General features: G+C 47.0%; 3 protein-coding genes across 9 annotated transcripts in view; 1 reads left to right on the forward strand and 2 right to left on the reverse strand.

Annotated features, from left to right (window-relative positions):
* Window positions 1-849: 849 nt before the first annotated feature.
* On the reverse strand, window positions 850-8,188 carry LOC121596449. The gene is made up of 7 exons (XM_041921429.1): window positions 7,667-8,188; window positions 6,769-6,930; window positions 5,241-5,399; window positions 5,036-5,158; window positions 4,794-4,949; window positions 4,444-4,735; window positions 850-4,376 (listed from the first exon to the last, which is right to left on the reverse strand). Exons 1-7 carry the CDS (start codon window positions 7,790-7,792, stop codon window positions 3,844-3,846), a joined length of 1,551 nt encoding a protein of 516 aa, XP_041777363.1. The 5' UTR covers window positions 7,793-8,188; the 3' UTR covers window positions 850-3,843.
* A 1,866-nt stretch (window positions 8,189-10,054) lies between these two features.
* LOC121597429 (lysophospholipid acyltransferase 7) lies at window positions 10,055-12,360 on the reverse strand. Its single transcript, XM_041923165.1, has 3 exons — window positions 11,879-12,360; window positions 11,303-11,762; window positions 10,055-11,215 (listed from the first exon to the last, which is right to left on the reverse strand). The coding sequence occupies exons 1-3, from the start codon at window positions 12,085-12,087 to the stop codon at window positions 10,454-10,456; spliced, it is 1,431 nt and encodes a 476-aa protein (XP_041779099.1). The 5' UTR covers window positions 12,088-12,360; the 3' UTR covers window positions 10,055-10,453.
* Window positions 12,361-12,722: 362 nt separating this feature from the next.
* The window catches only part of LOC121596274 (rap guanine nucleotide exchange factor 2), a 41,341-nt gene continuing 36,509 nt past the window's right edge, over window positions 12,723-17,554 (forward strand). For 4 of the 7 annotated variants that reach the window (XM_041921070.1, XM_041921067.1, XM_041921061.1 and 1 more), the window contains exon 1: window positions 12,723-12,852. The gene's annotated coding sequence lies outside the window, so the exon portion shown is untranslated. Of the gene's footprint in view, window positions 12,983-17,554 lie in introns of all 7 variants that reach the window. The other 3 variants (XM_041921063.1, XM_041921062.1, XM_041921064.1) reach the window with 3 other exon arrangements.

Consider the following 17,554-nt stretch of genomic DNA (forward strand, 5'->3'; position numbering starts at 1 on the left):
AGAACCGAGTAAAATGATCGCGTTTAGTTTTGGCATCATTGCTTGCCGCTGGGAAGCCAGTGGACGCGATTTCTGATGCGGTTTTCCATGTTTCACAGGTAATATTTCACTGTTTGGTCGGTTGCATTGACCTCCCTGGTCAAACGATCACAGCGATCAAGCGACTTTCGGTCCCTTGGACTTCATTGTTCGCATCATTTGAAGATTATTGTTGCTCAGAGTCGTCGGCCATTCGGAACTGGGCTTTATTTTCAATGCTCTAAATGTTGTCTAATAGTGCCAAGATGACGTAGATACCGGAACAGGCTAATACGACGTCCACAAACTGCCGCACGGAGTCCGTTTTAGACGCTACAGGGTGCCGTTCTTTGATCGCGCACGCTCTTGAACGAAGTAGCTTCACTCGTTTAGCCATCACGGTTAGAGTTCATCTGATAGAGGTGTCAAATTTTGTCTCCTGACCCTTGAGATACTATTATTGAAAGTGAGATTAACGTGTTGTTAGTACGGCTGAAGGATAACCCCATGAAAAGTCGACTATTGTTGTCAATTTTTTTAATGCAAACGTTAACCTTAACGTACGGTAGAAGTTAACGAGAGCGTATCAGCTTACAAGCCCACAGGGCTACCGCGTACAAAAAACCGAACCAACGGTAATGCAAGAAAGATTTGTGGATTTCTGTTCGATTTTAAATGAAAATAAAAAATAAAATAAAAAGTAATAGAAAAGAAAAAGCAACACTAACTTAAGAAAACACTATAAACTAATCGTTCGTTCTCATGATGACAAGTACTCGGTTGCGGGGAAAATAATGGACACCATTGCTTTACTATTAGTTCAAACGATGGTGAAATGTGTATGTGTTTGTTTTTATTGTGGAATACGCAATTTGGAGCAAAAAAAAAAACACACACACGCCAACGCATTTCCTTGTTACGACCGTATATGTTCCTTTTCCTTTCTGTTTTTTTTACTAGCTTTGTATACCACAAGATGGTTTTAGTAATTATATTAGTACTTTACTGTTCAAACTGCCAGCGCAACGTTAACGTCTATTAGTAGTATGTAATTGTAGTAATTTGCATTCGCACTTGGTAATGCCACCATCCATTTCTATGTTTTTTTGCTTGTTTGTTTGCTTACCTTTATTTGCTTTTCGTGCGCGTTTTCTTCTCTTTTTTTCTTTTCATAATTCTAAACTGTGTTAAATTCATGTGTGTGTTTTACACTTTTCATGTGCCGATTCCTGTTTTTCTTCTTTTTTGTTTTTTTTTCTAAATTTTTCCTTCCTATTATTTCTCTTCCCCTATACTTCACGCTTGCTTCAGAGACCAAATCTTTCCTACACGCGAAGAGGGTTCGTTTATTTTTGAATTCCTACGATACGGGAGATACATTTTACATCTTCTACAACAAATCTAAGTTGAATGTCGCGTTTTTAGTCTTTCATTATTTTATGTTTTTTTTTCTACATCGTTTGCAAGCATTTTCAGGGCATTTTTGTTTGTTGTTGCAAGGGGTTTCTCTTTATCCTCAGACTGAATGGGTAGGTAATTGATGATTATCTGTTGACGGAGTTGATTTTATATGTATGTTTCTCGATTTTTCTTTATACAGGGCGCGGTACCGCGTTTGCCACGTGAAAATGGTGCGGGGGGAAAAAAACAGAAACGTTACGCATGATTGGATACTTTTTTTTATATTTTCTATTACATCGTGACTTGTCTTTTGCTAATGCATTAATCCAGAGTTCCAGTATGTGGTATGAGTTGTTTTGTTTGTTTTGTTTGTTTGAATAATCTACTATTTGCTATGTGTCATTAGTGTAATACGCATGCATTGTCTGTGCGGTCTCTCGATCGCATCGATTTGAAGAGAGCCGGAGAGAGTTGTGTTGCTGTCTATAATATGTCCGGTTAGGGTGTCTGGCACCATACAAAGGGTTGGACGACTGAATAAAATGCTGCCCACCCGTAATGCCCAAACTCTCAGGATAGCCCCCACTATTACTATTACTGTTATGTGTCGCTCTTTGCAGAGTGGAGTGGAAACTGGGAACGAAATGGAGCGCTGCACAGTAGCAGTAGTTGGCTCGATCGATACAATAAATAGCATTCACTACAAGTACGTTAACAGTGTTGTTTTGAGTGGTCTTTTGTTTTTAGTTAGCAATTTCAGTGGGAGAATTTAACTCGATACACGGAGTACTATTACTATTGCAGCACGTTTTTTTTCGTTATTTTGTTCTTTGAACTAGCAAAAGATCTTCGCAACGCATTTGCACTGAAATTCTGAAACCATACTGGCTCTTTTAGTTGATCGTACAACGAGAATGGATAAAGAGAGAGAGAAAGAGATAAAACAGCGCATTTTTCTGGTCACTCAATAAAAAATTGAAACAGTTTAGCATCAAAACACCCTGTTTGCCTCATGTTTATGTTACGTCTCCAAGGCAAGCTTGCAGCGATTTTGTTTGAGGGCTATTGGGGATGGCAAGTTCCATCCAATTTTCATTCTATCGTACTAACTACAAGTCTCCCGTCTAAACGCACGTAACGATCGGCTAACTATCGGCGACTTGTGAGACTCAGCTACTGGTATGGTTTTCGATATACGAAACGAGTTCAATCCATCACAAACACGCTACAAAACACGCCGCTTTTGCGCCGCTCTAAGATTGGTGATGCTGTACGTGGAAGCTATAAGAGCACGTTTGCGAGGGGGCACAAAACAGAACGGGGAGGAAAAACAACACATAAAACAACACAAATTCAGCTAGATTGAAGAAAATAGTGGAGCATAAAATCTACTTAACAGAGCGAGAGAGATAGAGAGGGAGGAAAAATAGGATTTACAAAACAGTGCAAAACAGACTAACAGAAAACGCCTCTACCAACTGACGAGGTGTCACGAAGGAAAAGAAAAACATAAATAAAGTCTAGATAAAGATTCGTAACGTAACTACACCTATGTACAGAGTTGAAAACTACCAGCCTACAGCAAAAGCAATTCACCTAAATAAGAGAAAATAAGAAGAGAGTGTAAAATGTACAAGATAACAGCTTGAGAATAATAGCGGAAAACGCTGTTCCCCGTAATGCTGCCACCTATCCAGCAGTTGTGCCGCCTTTCCAGTCCCGAAAAAGCAAATAAACAAAAAAAAAATAGAATACTACCTACAGATCTAAGGTTAATTCTAACCGCGTCATTCCATTTCTTCGCCATCATTACACAGCACCACAGGGCAGAGAACGCTTCCGCGTGTGCTGTCCATTGCTCTAATGGCTACGTTTCTTTTCTTTTGTTACCATTAATTAGCTATTTTACACGGAGCGGTACACAACTAAAGCCTAACCGAAATCAACGGCATTAAACCGGTTCAAAAAAAGGAAAGAAAAAAAATAAGGATAATGAACACAACGTACGGGTTATTCGCCGCAACGCTTTCGCGCGAATGATGGAATGGAAACACCGTCCTTGTGGCAGAGTTTTAGCGCGGAGACTTCACAAAACGGAAAGATAAATACTTTTACACACACGCTGCACTGCGCTGTAGTAGTGTGTTTTTTTGTCTGCACTTGGTTAGTGCTTTCTTCTTTTCGCCACACCTGACCAGACGCATCACCAACATCACCAGCATCATCATCATCACCAAGGAAACGCGGTTGCCCTACTGCTGCTGCTCTTTTCCCCCTTACTAGGAAGTTATCTACTACACACGCAAGCACGCGAGCACGTGCACATACACTCGCACACAACAAGGATCACATTCAGATATTCCGACCCAGAACGAAAGGACGATTACACACTTCAGCCCGCACTGCGTCCGCTGCGTCCTGCTTTCAGATTTGAGCTGCACCACCATCGCTAGTACTATTGCTATTATCGAACGTGGAACGATCGTCGTCACGGACCGGGGAGGAGGATGAGGAGGAGGAGGACGCCGACGAGGAGCCTGCTACGTCCGTCCGTCCATTACTGCTGCTCACTGCTGCCGGCAGGGTGCCATTGACGTTGCTACTATTGATGCTACTGCTACCGTTACTGCTGCTGCTGCTGCTGCTGCTGCCACTGGCCGGTTGGCCACCGTGCCGTGGGTAAGAAATGCCAAGCCCGGACGAACTGCACGCGTCACTTCTGCTTCCGTTGCTGGTGCCGTTGTTCAATCGGTGCGCTGGCCGGTGCTGCTGCTGCTGCTGCCCAACCGATACCGTGCTGACCATCGTCGAGGAGGACGGAACGGAAGACGAGGACGAGGAGGAGGAGCCGGACGAAGAGTTCGAAGAGGAGGACGAAGCGGCCGACGTGCTAGCGCCATCATCACCCCCGGGCGTTACCTGCTGCAGGTAGGTGTCAAGGCGATCCACGAGTCGTTCTGCACAAAAAAAGTAAGGGAAATTAATTATTTTCTCGATCAATTCGGCATACAGTGACGAACTTACCATCTTCACTGTCGTCAATGGCGCTGTCATCGATGGCACTGTCATCGATGGCATTATCGTCCGATTCCACCATCGACAGCGGCACCATCCGTATCCAGGGGGTCGTCGTTTCGGCAGCTTGGTTCGACTGGGCCGTACCACCCGCCGCACTGCTTGCCCCGGCCGAGCTGCTGCCGCCGGGTGGCGGCGTGCTGTTGCACCCGTTCATGTTTTTCGTCTTGGTCCGGCAGGTGTTGTACGCACCGCAGTGGGTACACTTCAGCCCAACGACGTGGAACTTTACCGTTGACTCCTGCAAGAATTGCATTGTATAAGCGAGCTTCACAACGAAACCGTTCGCGCACACTCACCTTGTGGCAATCTTTGCACAGAATGTCCACGAAATAGTTCGCGTACTCCTTTGGCATGGGTGTGGCGGCCACCTCCGCGTCCAGATACTCCCACAGCTGGTTCATGTCCATCATCGAGGTCTGGCAGGTGGGGCAAGCATAATGGCCGGACGAAAGCTGCGTTATCGAGCAAAGTAAAGAACAAAAAAAAAAACGCGATTATTAGGATTCAAAATTGCATTTTGGCGAGCAAACCCACTTACCAGCTCTTCAAAGCACGTTCGATGAAGCAGGTGGCCACAGTCCGGAATGTGGCACGGTATGCGGGAAGTGTGTATATCGTCCAGACACACGGGACAGTTGGATCGGGACACATTTTCCACGCACTGAAAGCGGTGAAACGAATATAAATACATTTTTACTTGCTTTCACAGGCGTTTTCACGTCAATTTCCAGCCGCAAACTTACCCTATGGCCGTCGTACTTTAGCTGCAGCGGTAAACACATATTGCAAACCTCACAATGAAAGAACCGTCCGCGGCCACCGACGCGGCAGATGCCGCACCCATCACAGTGATACTGATTGCGGTCCTCGTCGTCGAACAGATTGCACACCAGGCATGTGTACTGTTGAAATTAAGAGAAGGTTTGCAATGGATTTCAAAGGGTTTATCACCGTTTTGTGGATTAAAACATCGATCTTTTAAAAGTGGCATTTTCCCTGTTTATTATTAGCTTAATGATTTATATGTTTTTTTTCTGATCTAACTTGCGCTTTAATCAATAATTGAACATTAGTAACATGCTATTGATAATGAGCTAATTTGTTTATTTTATCTTTAAAATTGCATACTTCCAGGTCGAATTCGCTTGACCTACTTACGCTGTAAGCTCAAAAAGGTTTTGATATAATTTAAGTCTATTTGCTTGTATTTCTTTGGTTTATACACGCTTACAGGGTTTTCCACGGGGGTTTCTCATAGTGGTGGGGCACTCCCTTGACTCTTTCTGATTGGGAAGTGAACTACATACGATGGAAATTGGACGCTATAGCACCCTATTTGGACAGGCTCCTTTAAAATACCTATGGGATTTATACAACAAGAGTGCAATAGAGTCCAATTTCCATAACGTTACATTACATTCGGGAAGAAAGAGTCAATTCGAGAAGAAAGAGTCAATTCGGGAAGAAAGAGTTCCACGGCTATGAGAACTCCTGGAAAACCCTGTATCTTATATCGATTAAGTGCAATCCAGATTTGTGGTGGGAGCACGGAATCGGACCTACCCGATTCCGATTTCATGTTCGGAATCAATTTCCGAGCCGATTCCGATGCTGGAACCGATTTCGATTGCGGAGTCGATTCCGGAGTCAATTTCGGAGCCGATTCCAGAGTCGATTCGAGCATCGGAATCGACTCCGGAATCGGAATCGACCTGGGAATCGCAATTTGCTCCGGTAATCAAATCAGGATTGACTTCAGACTTCAGACTTCGGAATCAGGAATTAGCTCCGGAATGAGAATTAGCTCCGAAGTGAGAATTAGTTCTTGAATTAAAATAAGAAGTTTCAGAAGCGAAATCAGTCCGGGAATCTCCATGAGAATGGATCATTTACTAGTAAATTATAATTCATTGCGGCTATCAATACATAGGATCATTATATGATCCAAACGTCTATTCTTATGAGGATGCCGGAACAGACTCCGTTTCGAAGGCAATTCTGATTTTAAAGCTAATTCCGGAACCGATTCCGGTACCCATTTCCGGAGCCGATCCTGGGATCTATTTCAGAGTTGATTCCGGAATCGATTCCAGAAAAGTTCGGAGCTAGCCGAAATCGATTCCGACGAAATCTTCATTTTTCGCATCACTAATCCAGATATTCCTTAGCCCCAAGCTAACGCTTTAATTTCCACCTTCACCCTGACCTCGACACTGAGATACCAAAAACCCAGCCCAGTAGAAACAACGACCCTTCCAAAACAATACTTACCCGCCCGAACCGTACGCCACACTTTTCACACTCCGCCTGCACACGCTGCCGGGTGTCGCACTCGGTGCAGATCAGCTCCGTCACCGTTTTCCGGTTGAAAAAGTGCGTTTCGTTCTCGTCGTGACAGTATCGACACATGTAGAATTTGTTGCAGCATGGTGTCTGAAAGTGGGTAAAGGAAAATTTAAATTCATTCCAACTATTAGCATGCAGAGGGAGGGGGGGTTTATAGCATAGCTTTGTCTGCATGAGACAGATTGGAGATTAATCATAAGCTCGGGTAGGGGAAAGGGCAATGCCGCAAAAACGGTCAGACCGACAATAAAAAACCTAGCAGCGCGTGCTGCGATCTCCGCGATCGCGACCGGTGTGTGTGTGTGTGTGTTGGTTGTGCCACCGCCGCCGCCTGCTGCTACGGGATGGTGAAAGTGATTTTTGCTCCACTCAAATCATAAATTATCATCTTATTATCCAAGGGTAATGAGAAAATGCGCCACAGCACAGAAACACACACACACACAGAAAGATATGCAAAAAAACATAAAAAAATACGGAAAAAGGCAAAACTTCGTTACAGTTTTGATCCGCATTGCCGCCAACGTCTACGTGTGTATGTGGCGGCCGTACATCTCCTGTACATCGCCGCGGTGGCTGAAAGAAAGTGAATGAACTGGCTCTGGACGGACGGCTCGCTGGCCTGCCATACCGGGGGGCCGGTTTTCGCTACTTTCGCTCTCACGTTTCTTCTGTGCTTTCTTCGGTGTGCGGCGCGCTCGGCGGCGGCTCACGATAACCTTGGCTTCCTTTGCGGCTCCCCGTGTGTGTGAGTGCAACACGGGGAAGTGTGAAGCCTGGTTCCTGGTGTTCCGGGTTCCCGGATTGCAAATAGAGCACTTACCACAAATTTGGCCCGCCGCTTGTAGTGCGCACAGCCGACACGTTTCTCGTCCCCGTCCTGGTCGGCGGCAACGGTGGCCGCCCCATTGCCACCGGGTGGCGTCGGAATTGGTTTCTTTTCGTCCATCGTTCGTTTGCGACACGGGCTGCTGCTCTGCGACGGCTCCTGCTGCTGCTGGTGGTCGCACAGGTGGCAAAGAATGTAGCGCAAAAAGCAGGAACAACAATGGAACACTTGCCGGGGCAATGTGGCTCTGACTTGAGATTTTGGTTTGTGTGTGTGTGTGTGTGTGTGTGTGTGTGTGTGTGGAGATTGAAACAAAAGCACAATTCTACACAAGCTTCATGGCAGGTTTGCAGCGACCGGAACCACACTCTCGCGCCACTATTGTTTACACAGGTAACATTTGTGACACTTGTTGTTGGGATGAACTGCAACGCGTCGGAATCGCCCAAAAAAAAAACCACCTTCACTTCTCACTTGCCATACAAAAAACGGATTTTCCACCTTTCAAGCCGAGTCAAAATTGGGCCCCCACAACACCGTTTGCTTGCATTAGAGAGACACACACTTCAAAAACTTCACTACGAAATACACCTACACTAGAAACTGGAAATGTAAAACAAAACGAATTATTAAGCTATTTTTCTGGAGAAAAAAATCGTTCACTGTGGGGTACAAAACAAACAAATAGACCGTTGTTGTAGCCAAAAGAAAGAAAAAAATATTGATCGATGACGACTGTTGCTGCTGGCTGGCTGGCTGGATGGTGTTGCTGGCAGCCACAGTGCAACAATCACAGCAACCTACACCAGAAGGCTACACAGAGACAGACACACACAGGCACGCCAGCTCACACTCTCTAAGGTATGTCAATAAAAAATAAAAGTCTTTTCAAAAAAGGGAAAGTGAAACTGCACACACACGCGACGACGACCACGACCACGACGGCCACGACTGGATCGCGCGCGTCTCTTTCTTCTTTCACTTTGACGTCGCGGAATGATGATGATGATGAAGTTGAGAGGGAGGCTGACGATGACGATGATGATGGTGAGGGGGTTGCGTGCGGTTCGTTTCATGGGTTGCTATGTTCGCTTGCTCCACTCCTCTCAACGTCATCGATTGCGCTCTCCGGGAGTGTGTGTGTGTGTAGTGTGCACCTTTGTTGTTGCTGGGTTTGCAGTGGTGCGGGACGACTGCATCTTCCACCAGCGCGATTCGATTGAGAAGAGTCCGTGATGCTAAATGCCACTGGGAGTTGTGCCTTCTCTTTCCGCTTGCCCTACAACTCCTCCTGGTTAAACTATTCCTCCTGAGTTTTTTTTAGTGAGCAAACACATCGGCCAGAGCCGCGTAATCGCACTTTTGCTGGTTACGAAACGCTTCTGAACATCGATCGACTGTCGGAAACGCGTCGGTTCTAGGCACAGCACACAGCTCTTCTTTTCCTCTCGTCGCTCGCCACATAGCAAATTCTAGCGCACTGCTGGCAAACGCGCGCGTGTGTGTGTGCGTTCAAGTTGCTTCCTAATCAACATCCCAGACAGTTTGATCTTGCTTCTTTTCCTGGATTCCGAGGGCAAATCACACCACTGGATGGATTTTCACTTCACACGCTCACGCAGTGTGTGTATGTGTGTGCCCTGTGTCAGCCACACGAACGGCCAGCACAGCGAACGCACCTGCGAGCAGCTGGGAAGGCACGGCGACGGGCACGAGGTTGCAGGGAAATTTTCACTTTCACGGTTGTCGCTTTTCTCTCACTTCCAAGGCACGGGAGTACAGCGTGTGTCTGTGCGTGTGTGTATGTGTGTCTGTTCCTCCTTCCCGTGCGTGAGGCACATCAATTTTCCACCCCAATCCGTTCGCCAATCGGAACCAGCTTACTTGCGATTGTACACTTTATTGCCACCGATTTTCCATTTGCAGCGCACCCCGTAAAAAGTGGAATCAGTTTCGCAGCAGCGTACACACACAGCGTAAATTTACAACGAATTGGAAAATTGGCTTTGACAGCTCGTGTAGAAGAAATAGGGAAAGGGAGGGGGGGCAAGAGCGGCTGAAGCTGTCAGTTTGACTGCTCAGGCGTCCGACGGCGAAGACGTTTGAAGCGTCTGATTTTATGTCGGGTTTTCGCCCGTTGCGTTTTTAAAAAAGCCGTTGATGGTGGGAATGAAATTAGAAGTTCTACGATCCAAAAATGATGAAGTTATTATTAAAATCCAAACAGTACATGCATTAAATCGTAAGAATTAACTTTAAGCATGATAAGGTTCATTTGAATAAAGCGTAAAACTAAAGTAAGTTTCAAAATAACGGTTGCCTGATGAACAAATCTGTGACAGTGGAGCTGCCGATGTTACTAACAAAAAAACGAAGCACAAGTTCAATGAAATATGAAAACTTTTTTTATTAGCATCATTATAATTGATTTCAGTGTAAGAACTGTGAGATATATGCAATTCATTGTATATAATTTGTACGTATGTTTTCTAAAGCCTCGTTCGACTATTTCAAATTTTAATCCAACTGCGCTAACACCTCATCTACAACATGCAATAGAATCCAGTTTATTTAACTAACAAATTTTTAATGTAAAAACGAAACATTTACCCGCAAACAACATCACTAGAAGCATCTAACTTAATAAAGTCTATTCTCTTCGTAACTCGTGAACACCTTTAATTTGTGTGTTATAAAGCCATCTTCCCTTCAGCTCGGTGCAACAAATTTGAGTCTAGCAGTTGCTGTGTGTCATGAGAACCAAAAAAGGGGCCATACGGCTCAATCCTGCTTAGCGCCGTCCTGCCCCACCTTAGCCTCCCTCCTAGCGTTAGCCTTTCGCTGCTTCGCTATCAGCACACCCGCCCCGTACAGCACAATCCACAGCACGTACCCAAAATGGTACACCGAGCTGTAGTAGTACCAAATTTTGTCCACCGTCAGCAGCAGAAAAGCAATGCCCAGGTACGAGAAGGCGAAAAACTTCGAGATCCAGCACAGCACGTTCAGCACCGTGCGCTTCTGGCCCGTCGCATCCTTGAGGAACAGCTTCACGTACAGATCCTCGATCGGCAGATAGAACGGGGCGCCGCAGATGCAGAAGTAGTAGCCCGCGTACACCCCGTGCCAGATGGCGGACACGGCGAGCGTCACGAGCGTGCGGTACTTCTTGCTCGGGAAGCGCTTGTACACGTACATCGCCATCCAGTACTGGACGCACATGTTCCAGTACTTCATCGCCTCGCGGAACGTCCAGCAGCGCTCCGTGTTGATGACGTCGATGTTGCGCACCGTTTCAAAGTCGTACTCCAGCGGGGCGCTATCATCCGTTGCGGTGATGGTGTAGTCGTCCCTGCTCGGACCGTGGCCCGGTTTGCTGCCGGCCAGCTTCGGGTACGCACCGACGCCCGCCATCGTGCAGACGCACTCGCTCAGCAGTATGCCGGTGTAGATGCGCATGCGGAAGATGAAGAACGTCGGCCACACGTACATCAGCCGGTAGAGGAAGGAGCGCTCCTCGTAGAACTCGGCGCTGGTTGCGTACTGCAGCAAACCAGAGGGTGCGGGTTACAAACGAGTTTAAAGCGATTAGCGACGGATTAAAGGTGGAGGGCGAAATGGCTTCCTTACCTGCAGCGGCCAGATGTACGACACGAGCAGAAACAGGCCCGCGTACAGTGGGATAACCTTCAGCTTGTCAACCGTCGCCCCGATGCAGTCCGCCTTCCCGCTGAACGGCAGGTACATGGCGTCACGGTACGTTTTGAACGTGATGTACGGTCCGGTCAGCACGCCGACGTAATTGAAGCTGTAATGGAATATGTCCAGCATGCTGAGCTTCAGCAGCGCCCGGTCAGCTTCGGTCAGGGATGGTTGTGCGACCGCCGCCGTGTCCTTCTGACCATCCGCCACCGTCTTAGACTTGGTGTGCGCATTGTTCACCTCGAACGCTAATCCAACGAGCTTGAGCGTCAGTATCATCTGTATCATGTTCGTGTGGCCGGGCGGTGCATCGTACCCCAGGAACGACAGCGACCGGAAGAAGAACAGATAGCCGAACATGAAGCCAAAGCACGCCAGATGACACACTCTAGAGGGGGGAGGGGAAGGAAAAGAAACAAAGTAAATGCATCATTACGTAAAGGCTGACGCCGATTGAAATCTCGTCTGGTTGGTAACGGTGGCAAAGAGCAAAGTGGCGCTTACTTTCGGCTAGCATAGATTATCAGCAGTGCACTCACGAGATAACAGAACAGCATGTGCAGCATGTGGCTGCCGCTGACGGACAGCACCACCAGCAGCCCCACCCCGGTGCCCACGAGCTTTCGCTGCTCGGGGTCGGTGAACTTGCGATAAAACTGACCGAATCCGATGCACGACCCGAGCAGCACCAGGTAGATAATATCGTCCTTCATGGTGGCGGGGGTTCTGGACTCTCTCACTACACGTTTTCCTGCTCGATTTCTCCCCTATTGTGTTACGTTTACCGGAAGGATTACGGCAGCAGACTGACCGCGCATTCGTACAGTTTCACAATGCACACACGCGTCCACGATCGCGTGAGGCCATACACTTTGCTGGTGTAAGCGTTTTTCCGCAATCGCACAGGAATGCTCGACGGTTTTGTGCTGCTTTTCCTTGTGCTGCTGGTGGTGCGTTGTTTACATCGCACAATGTATAAACATGGTTGCTTGACAGCGGAAGCGCTGTGTTGTATTTTCTTGCCCACGACGGGAACGTCAAACTCAGCTGTCAAGCGTACGGGTTGAACGCTACAGCGAGAGGTTGGTTCAAAATTAACGTAAATTTCTTCCGTGACAATGTTTATTTGGAAACCATCCTCATGACATCTCTATTATTGTGCAAAAGATGCTTCAATTATATAAGATGAACGTACAAAAAATTCAAATTTTGCAATAAAAACAAGCAAAAGTGAAATTGAACTTTCAACGTCAAACGAGACTCATCAAATATGGCGACCCGGGTGCAGTGGGTAACCGCAGCCTGATTCACCTCCTGGCAGCATCACAGTTGTCAAAACGCTCCTCGGGTTCGCAGACACGCTACTTGGGCATAGGAAGCCAACAAATCAGCAGCAAAGCAGCAAGCAAGCCGCGACGAATCGAACTCCGAATTTTCCACTCGTCGCGTGAGTGTGTTGGCTGGCCGCCATCCGCATCGTAAGTTTTGCGTGTCACTGGTCCCGAGCGTGCCGTTATTGTGCATCCCATGCTCAGCTGCGTGCGTGTGTGTGTGAATTTTTACATTCAGCGTCGAAACAAGTTGATATTGCTTGGTTCAATTGTACGTGTAATGTTTTTTTTTTTTGGTTCTTTCTTGTGTGATACCCACCTCCCCCGTGTAAATTGAACAAACGACAACGTTTGTGTGTGTGCGTGTGCGTTCTAAGGCAGGATTAGTTATTAGTCAGCGAAAACATTCTTCACACTGTGTGCCACCCAAGCACTTTCCGTCGACAGCCCACTCGCCTGGGGGGGTCGCCGTCACACCAGTCCCCCCCCCAAAGAGAGGGGGAGGAGGAGTCGTTGTGGTTGTGTTTCTGTTTGTACTTGTGTGTGTGTGTTTGGAGTGTTTTGTCTTTCAATTGTTCTGTAAATATTTTAAACGTTGTGCCAAAACCTGTTTGCTGTTTGGGGTGGTGTTAAAGCATCAGAAAAGCATAGATTACAGTAAAAAGAAGAAGCAAGCATTGAAGTATTGTGATGTGACAGCAGCCTCTCGTGTACACAGCGCCGAGAGAATACCGTTTTGTGCGCCCGTGTGTGTGTGTGTGTATGCGAAGGAGTGAGCGGGCGCGCTTGCTTGTGTGCGTGTGTGTGTGTGTGTATTTCTACGCATAGAAAACAAGATTCCAGTCGTGCGGTTTCCAGCCATTCCTTTCACCTCTCACCTACTACAACCCACCCCACTCGGAGTTCTTTTTGTCCAATAACCAAACATTCCTGTCAACCTTTTTTTTTTACCATAAACAAACGGTGAAGCGTCTGTGGAATTTATGCTCAGGGGGGAGGTGTGAGATGATAGTGAAGGGGGAGGAGAGCACGATCGCGTGGCAGTGTACGAGCGCGCCGCACCAATACAAACAGCGACGGCAGCATTATCATATATTTTGGCCTCGCGCTCTGTGTGTGAGCGGGCGATTTAATCATTTCGGCGTCGTGTGCATAATTTCCACACAACACACCAACAGCAGGCGGCGACGGCAACATGTTTTCCGCCCTAGCCAGTAACCTCCACCACCAGAGCCTACTCTTCGTCGCGAACGAGCACAAACAATAGTAATACGCCAGGTTTTTGTTTGGCCGAACGGGGCAGAGCGATGTGGGAAGTGTGTGATTGATTGTGTGTGCAGCGTTTAAACCCCCTCACCCCCCTTCCCTCATTCCCAACCCCACCCGTAATCGTGTTGCATCGTAGTGAAACTGAAACGACACGCAGAAAAAAAACACGTTCGCGGAAGAAGAAAGTGTGTACGCTCTGTACCTGTGTTTGTATGGGTGCGAGTGTGTGAATTTGTTGATTTTTTGTTTGCTATATTGGTGTGCGCCAACGGTTTTTGTTGATGATGTTACCCTCGCCGAACGCTTCGAACTTCCTCCACACCCTCCCCAGTTTTGATGAGACAATCGCCCAACTCCTCCCCCTCCCCCCCGCTCCAAGGGATGGGGACGAGCGGATGATGCAGACACGGCCGCCCCACCCAGAAGAGAGGTGGTGCTGGTGCAGCAGAAAATAAACAATTAAGGTTTGTAATATAGTTCCTTCCGTATAGCCCGCTGCTCTTTGTTGCTGCTGTGTTTGTGTGGGAAGGGCTTGTAGTGGTGTGTGCATGCAGCTTAACGCGTCTCTGTGTGTGTGTATGTGTATGTGGGATGCATTATGCATCTTTGGGATCGTAGGTATTTCTTTGTGCAAAATAAAACAAGCACACGGTTTGTTTTTGTGTAAAGAGACGACCCTTGCAATTCTTATCAGTTTGGCTGACTCTTTGTGGGATGGAACGTGAGATGGAGCACTCTTAAATGTTTTAAACTATATTTCCCTCCCCGTGAGGTTGGAATTGGCTTATTCGCTCGATAAAGTGGGTCATAATGCAACGCAAACAGGGTCGTAACAGGGTCGTGCTGAAGAAGCTGTGAATATCTTCACCTTCTTCGTCAGCCTAACTTGTTGATCGCTCCTAAATCTCGTCTACCACCCGTTGGGCCGTGGTCAGAAGGGCAAAAGGGAAGGCACGGGAGAAGGAAGAGCAAAAGGAGCAGGAGATGAAAAACAAAAATCATCTAAAGAGAAGGCCCATCGGCAAAATCACCATTAGCGGGATTGTGAGGCGCACAAAACGTTGGGCAGTGGGCGAAGAATTCACCAGGGTTCGGCAAGTGGGAGTTTTTTTAGGGGAGCAAATTATGTTTGGGTATTTTAAATATAAGGAATTTAGTTTTTGTTGTTTGTAATTTCAACATTTTTACGCAGTTTTGCTGTATTGCGACATTTCCGGTAGATTTTCCACTAAACTGAAAGGCAATGAAGTTAATTTAGGTAAAGAAAAAGTAAACAATGGCGTTGCATTGCGTTAAATCACTGCAAATGTTCAATCGATCATAGCCTAGGATCAATTGTTGAAAGTTAGTCCTTACGTGGAACAAGATTTATCGTATTGGATGAACCATTAAGCCTAAAACACGGTCCTTGAAACCAGATTCCTATTGAACCGGAATCTGCATCGAGAGAGATAGTGTGGCCAAAATGGTCCTTCGAACCCGATCTTTATCAGTTGCTCGAATACCCAATCAAATCCCTCAAAGCGGGGGTTTCAAATCAATTTTTAGCCTAGAAATCACATCTATTTAATCTGTACAGTCTATGAAAGATCCCTATCGATGGCTCAACATATTTGATCCTTCGAACCGGATTCGCTTTCCGGCACCTTAGCAACCCCTGACCGTTGGTAGGAGCAGCATTAGGCAACGCCGTTACTGCTTACTGCTGCGATGTTGCGGCACAGACCGCGCTACACTAATCACGCTTCTTGCTGCCTTTCTCTCTACCACCATCCCGTGCCTGCCCTGCCCCTTCTGCACTGAACCCAGCAGCTCCCAGCGGGAAGCGGGTTCGATCGGTTGGCGGTGATTCCCTCTCGAAATCCGACGAGAAGAGCGCTTTGAATCCTGTCCGGGAGGAAGAAACAAACAAAACAAAACAAAAAAAGCCGCCCGCAACATCATTCAGGTAGCCAAAGCCGAGCGGTAGTTTTTTTGCGGAATCTTCCTTCGAAACGCCGTTGTAAGCCGTGGTGGGTGAAGAGAGATAGAGAGAGAGAGCGAGAGAGAAAAGAAACAGCAGAAACGTTAGAAGCAAATGAGGCTTTGAAGCGAAATGGAATAAACGAAGGCATTGGTGGGCGCGCAATGATTGAGTGGAAAAATGTTGATGATGATGGTCGGTTTGGATGCAGCATCCAACGGCCAAGCATCGGGCGAGGAGGTGCGGCAATTTGTTAAAATAAAAACCGCGCCACACATACAGAGGCTGGTGGTGGTGGTGGAAAGGCGTACGGAGAAAGAGAAAATGAAAGAATGTGCAGAAGTAAAGGGTTGCAGGCCCCAGTCTTCTCCTTTCCATGGTGTAAACGGCGCTGGAGAGAGAGAGAGAGAGAGAGAGAGAGAGAGAGAGAGAGAGAGAAAGATCATTCGTAAAGGGAGAAACATAAAAAATGGCAAAGAAAGTATGGATGGAAAACGGTTTCTTTTCGTTTCTTTCTCTCTCTCACTCTCGTTCTCTGTTTCGCGTGTAATCGAAGGATGCCGCGAAACTGTTTCGTCGCGCCCGCTAGTTTGATTGACGCAAGAAACGCCAGCACACTAGTGGGGCGGCAGCATCGTCGCCACGCACTATTGTGTTTCTTGTGTGGGGTGGGGTGTTTTCGGGTGGGGAGGGGAGGAAGTTTGAAAACTCAAGACAAACGGGTCGAGAAAAGCCACGCAATAGAGAGTGAAGAGATGAAGAAGAATAGAAGAAGAACAAATTATAGCGCCTGCCACACGTGTGCCACACACATCAAAGCACAAAAAAACATCAATTATTGTTGAAGAAGTAAGGATATAAAGAATAGAAAATAGTAGAAACAAAAAATGGCACAACCATGTGAACAATTTCAGCAAAAAAACAAACATAAATTGTATCACAAAATTCTTTTACAGAGCAAGGAATGCTTTCTTTCTCTCTCTCTCTCTCCATTTCCCTCTTGTTTTACAGTTGTGCTGAACGGGCAAAACGTGTGTGTGTCCCCTCGTCCGCCCCAAGGGCAAAGGGCAACCACAACCACACTGCCATTCTGCCCACACCCACCTAACCACTCACCCACCCACTCTGGAATGGAATGTTATTGCTGCCGTCCAAGTGTCCCTCGCGGTTCTTGCCCCCTCCCCCTTGAGCTTGTTTGGTTTTTATTCAAATGTGTCGGTACTTATTTTTTTTTGGACACGAGCTGTACTGTTGTGGTGTGGTGTTGGTGCTCGCGAAAAGTGAATAATAATAATGCACAGTAACATCACCACCCAAACCACCCTCCCACGAGCGGAGCACACTTGTTCTTCCGTGGTGTGTTTCGTCTGTGCTTCGTGGTATGTTGTGTTGGATGTGTTTTTACACCTTTTTTTGGGGAGCTCATGTTACACACACCCTCCATTGTTTCAAACCTAAGAGGCTAAGAGAAAGGGGGGAGAGAGAGAGAGAGAAGGCGTAGAAACAACGGTTCCGGAGTACATTACGCACATATGTCGAAGTCGAGCGTTGGATGTTTGTTGAGCGTATATAACAACAGGTCCGCCAGCCTACCACCCACCATGCTCATACCCGGAC

The sequence above is a fragment of the Anopheles merus genome, chromosome 3R (assembly GCF_017562075.2).
Source record: "Anopheles merus strain MAF chromosome 3R, AmerM5.1, whole genome shotgun sequence".
In the NCBI taxonomy this organism is placed as follows: Eukaryota; Metazoa; Arthropoda; class Insecta; order Diptera; family Culicidae; genus Anopheles; species Anopheles merus.

Bases quoted from the DNA above. Each gene is read 5' to 3' on its own strand.
- LOC121596449 (XM_041921429.1), bottom strand. From the start codon at position 7,792: ATGGACGAAAAGAAACCAATTCCGACGCCACCCGGTGGCAATGGGGCG. The intron at 6,931-7,666 runs GTAAGTGCTCTA...ACCCACTTTCAG, and splicing joins AGCGGCGGGCCAAATTTGTG to ACACCATGCTGCAACAAATT. The intron at 4,950-5,035 runs GTAAGTGGGTTT...TCGATAACGCAG, and splicing joins GAACGTGCTTTGAAGAGCTG to CTTTCGTCCGGCCATTATGC.
- LOC121597429 (XM_041923165.1), bottom strand. From the start codon at position 12,087: ATGAAGGACGATATTATCTACCTGGTGCTGCTCGGGTCGTGCATCGGA. The intron at 11,763-11,878 runs GTAAGCGCCACT...TCCCCCCTCTAG, and splicing joins ATAATCTATGCTAGCCGAAA to AGTGTGTCATCTGGCGTGCT. The intron at 11,216-11,302 runs GTAAGGAAGCCA...GGTTTGCTGCAG, and splicing joins CGTACATCTGGCCGCTGCAG to TACGCAACCAGCGCCGAGTT.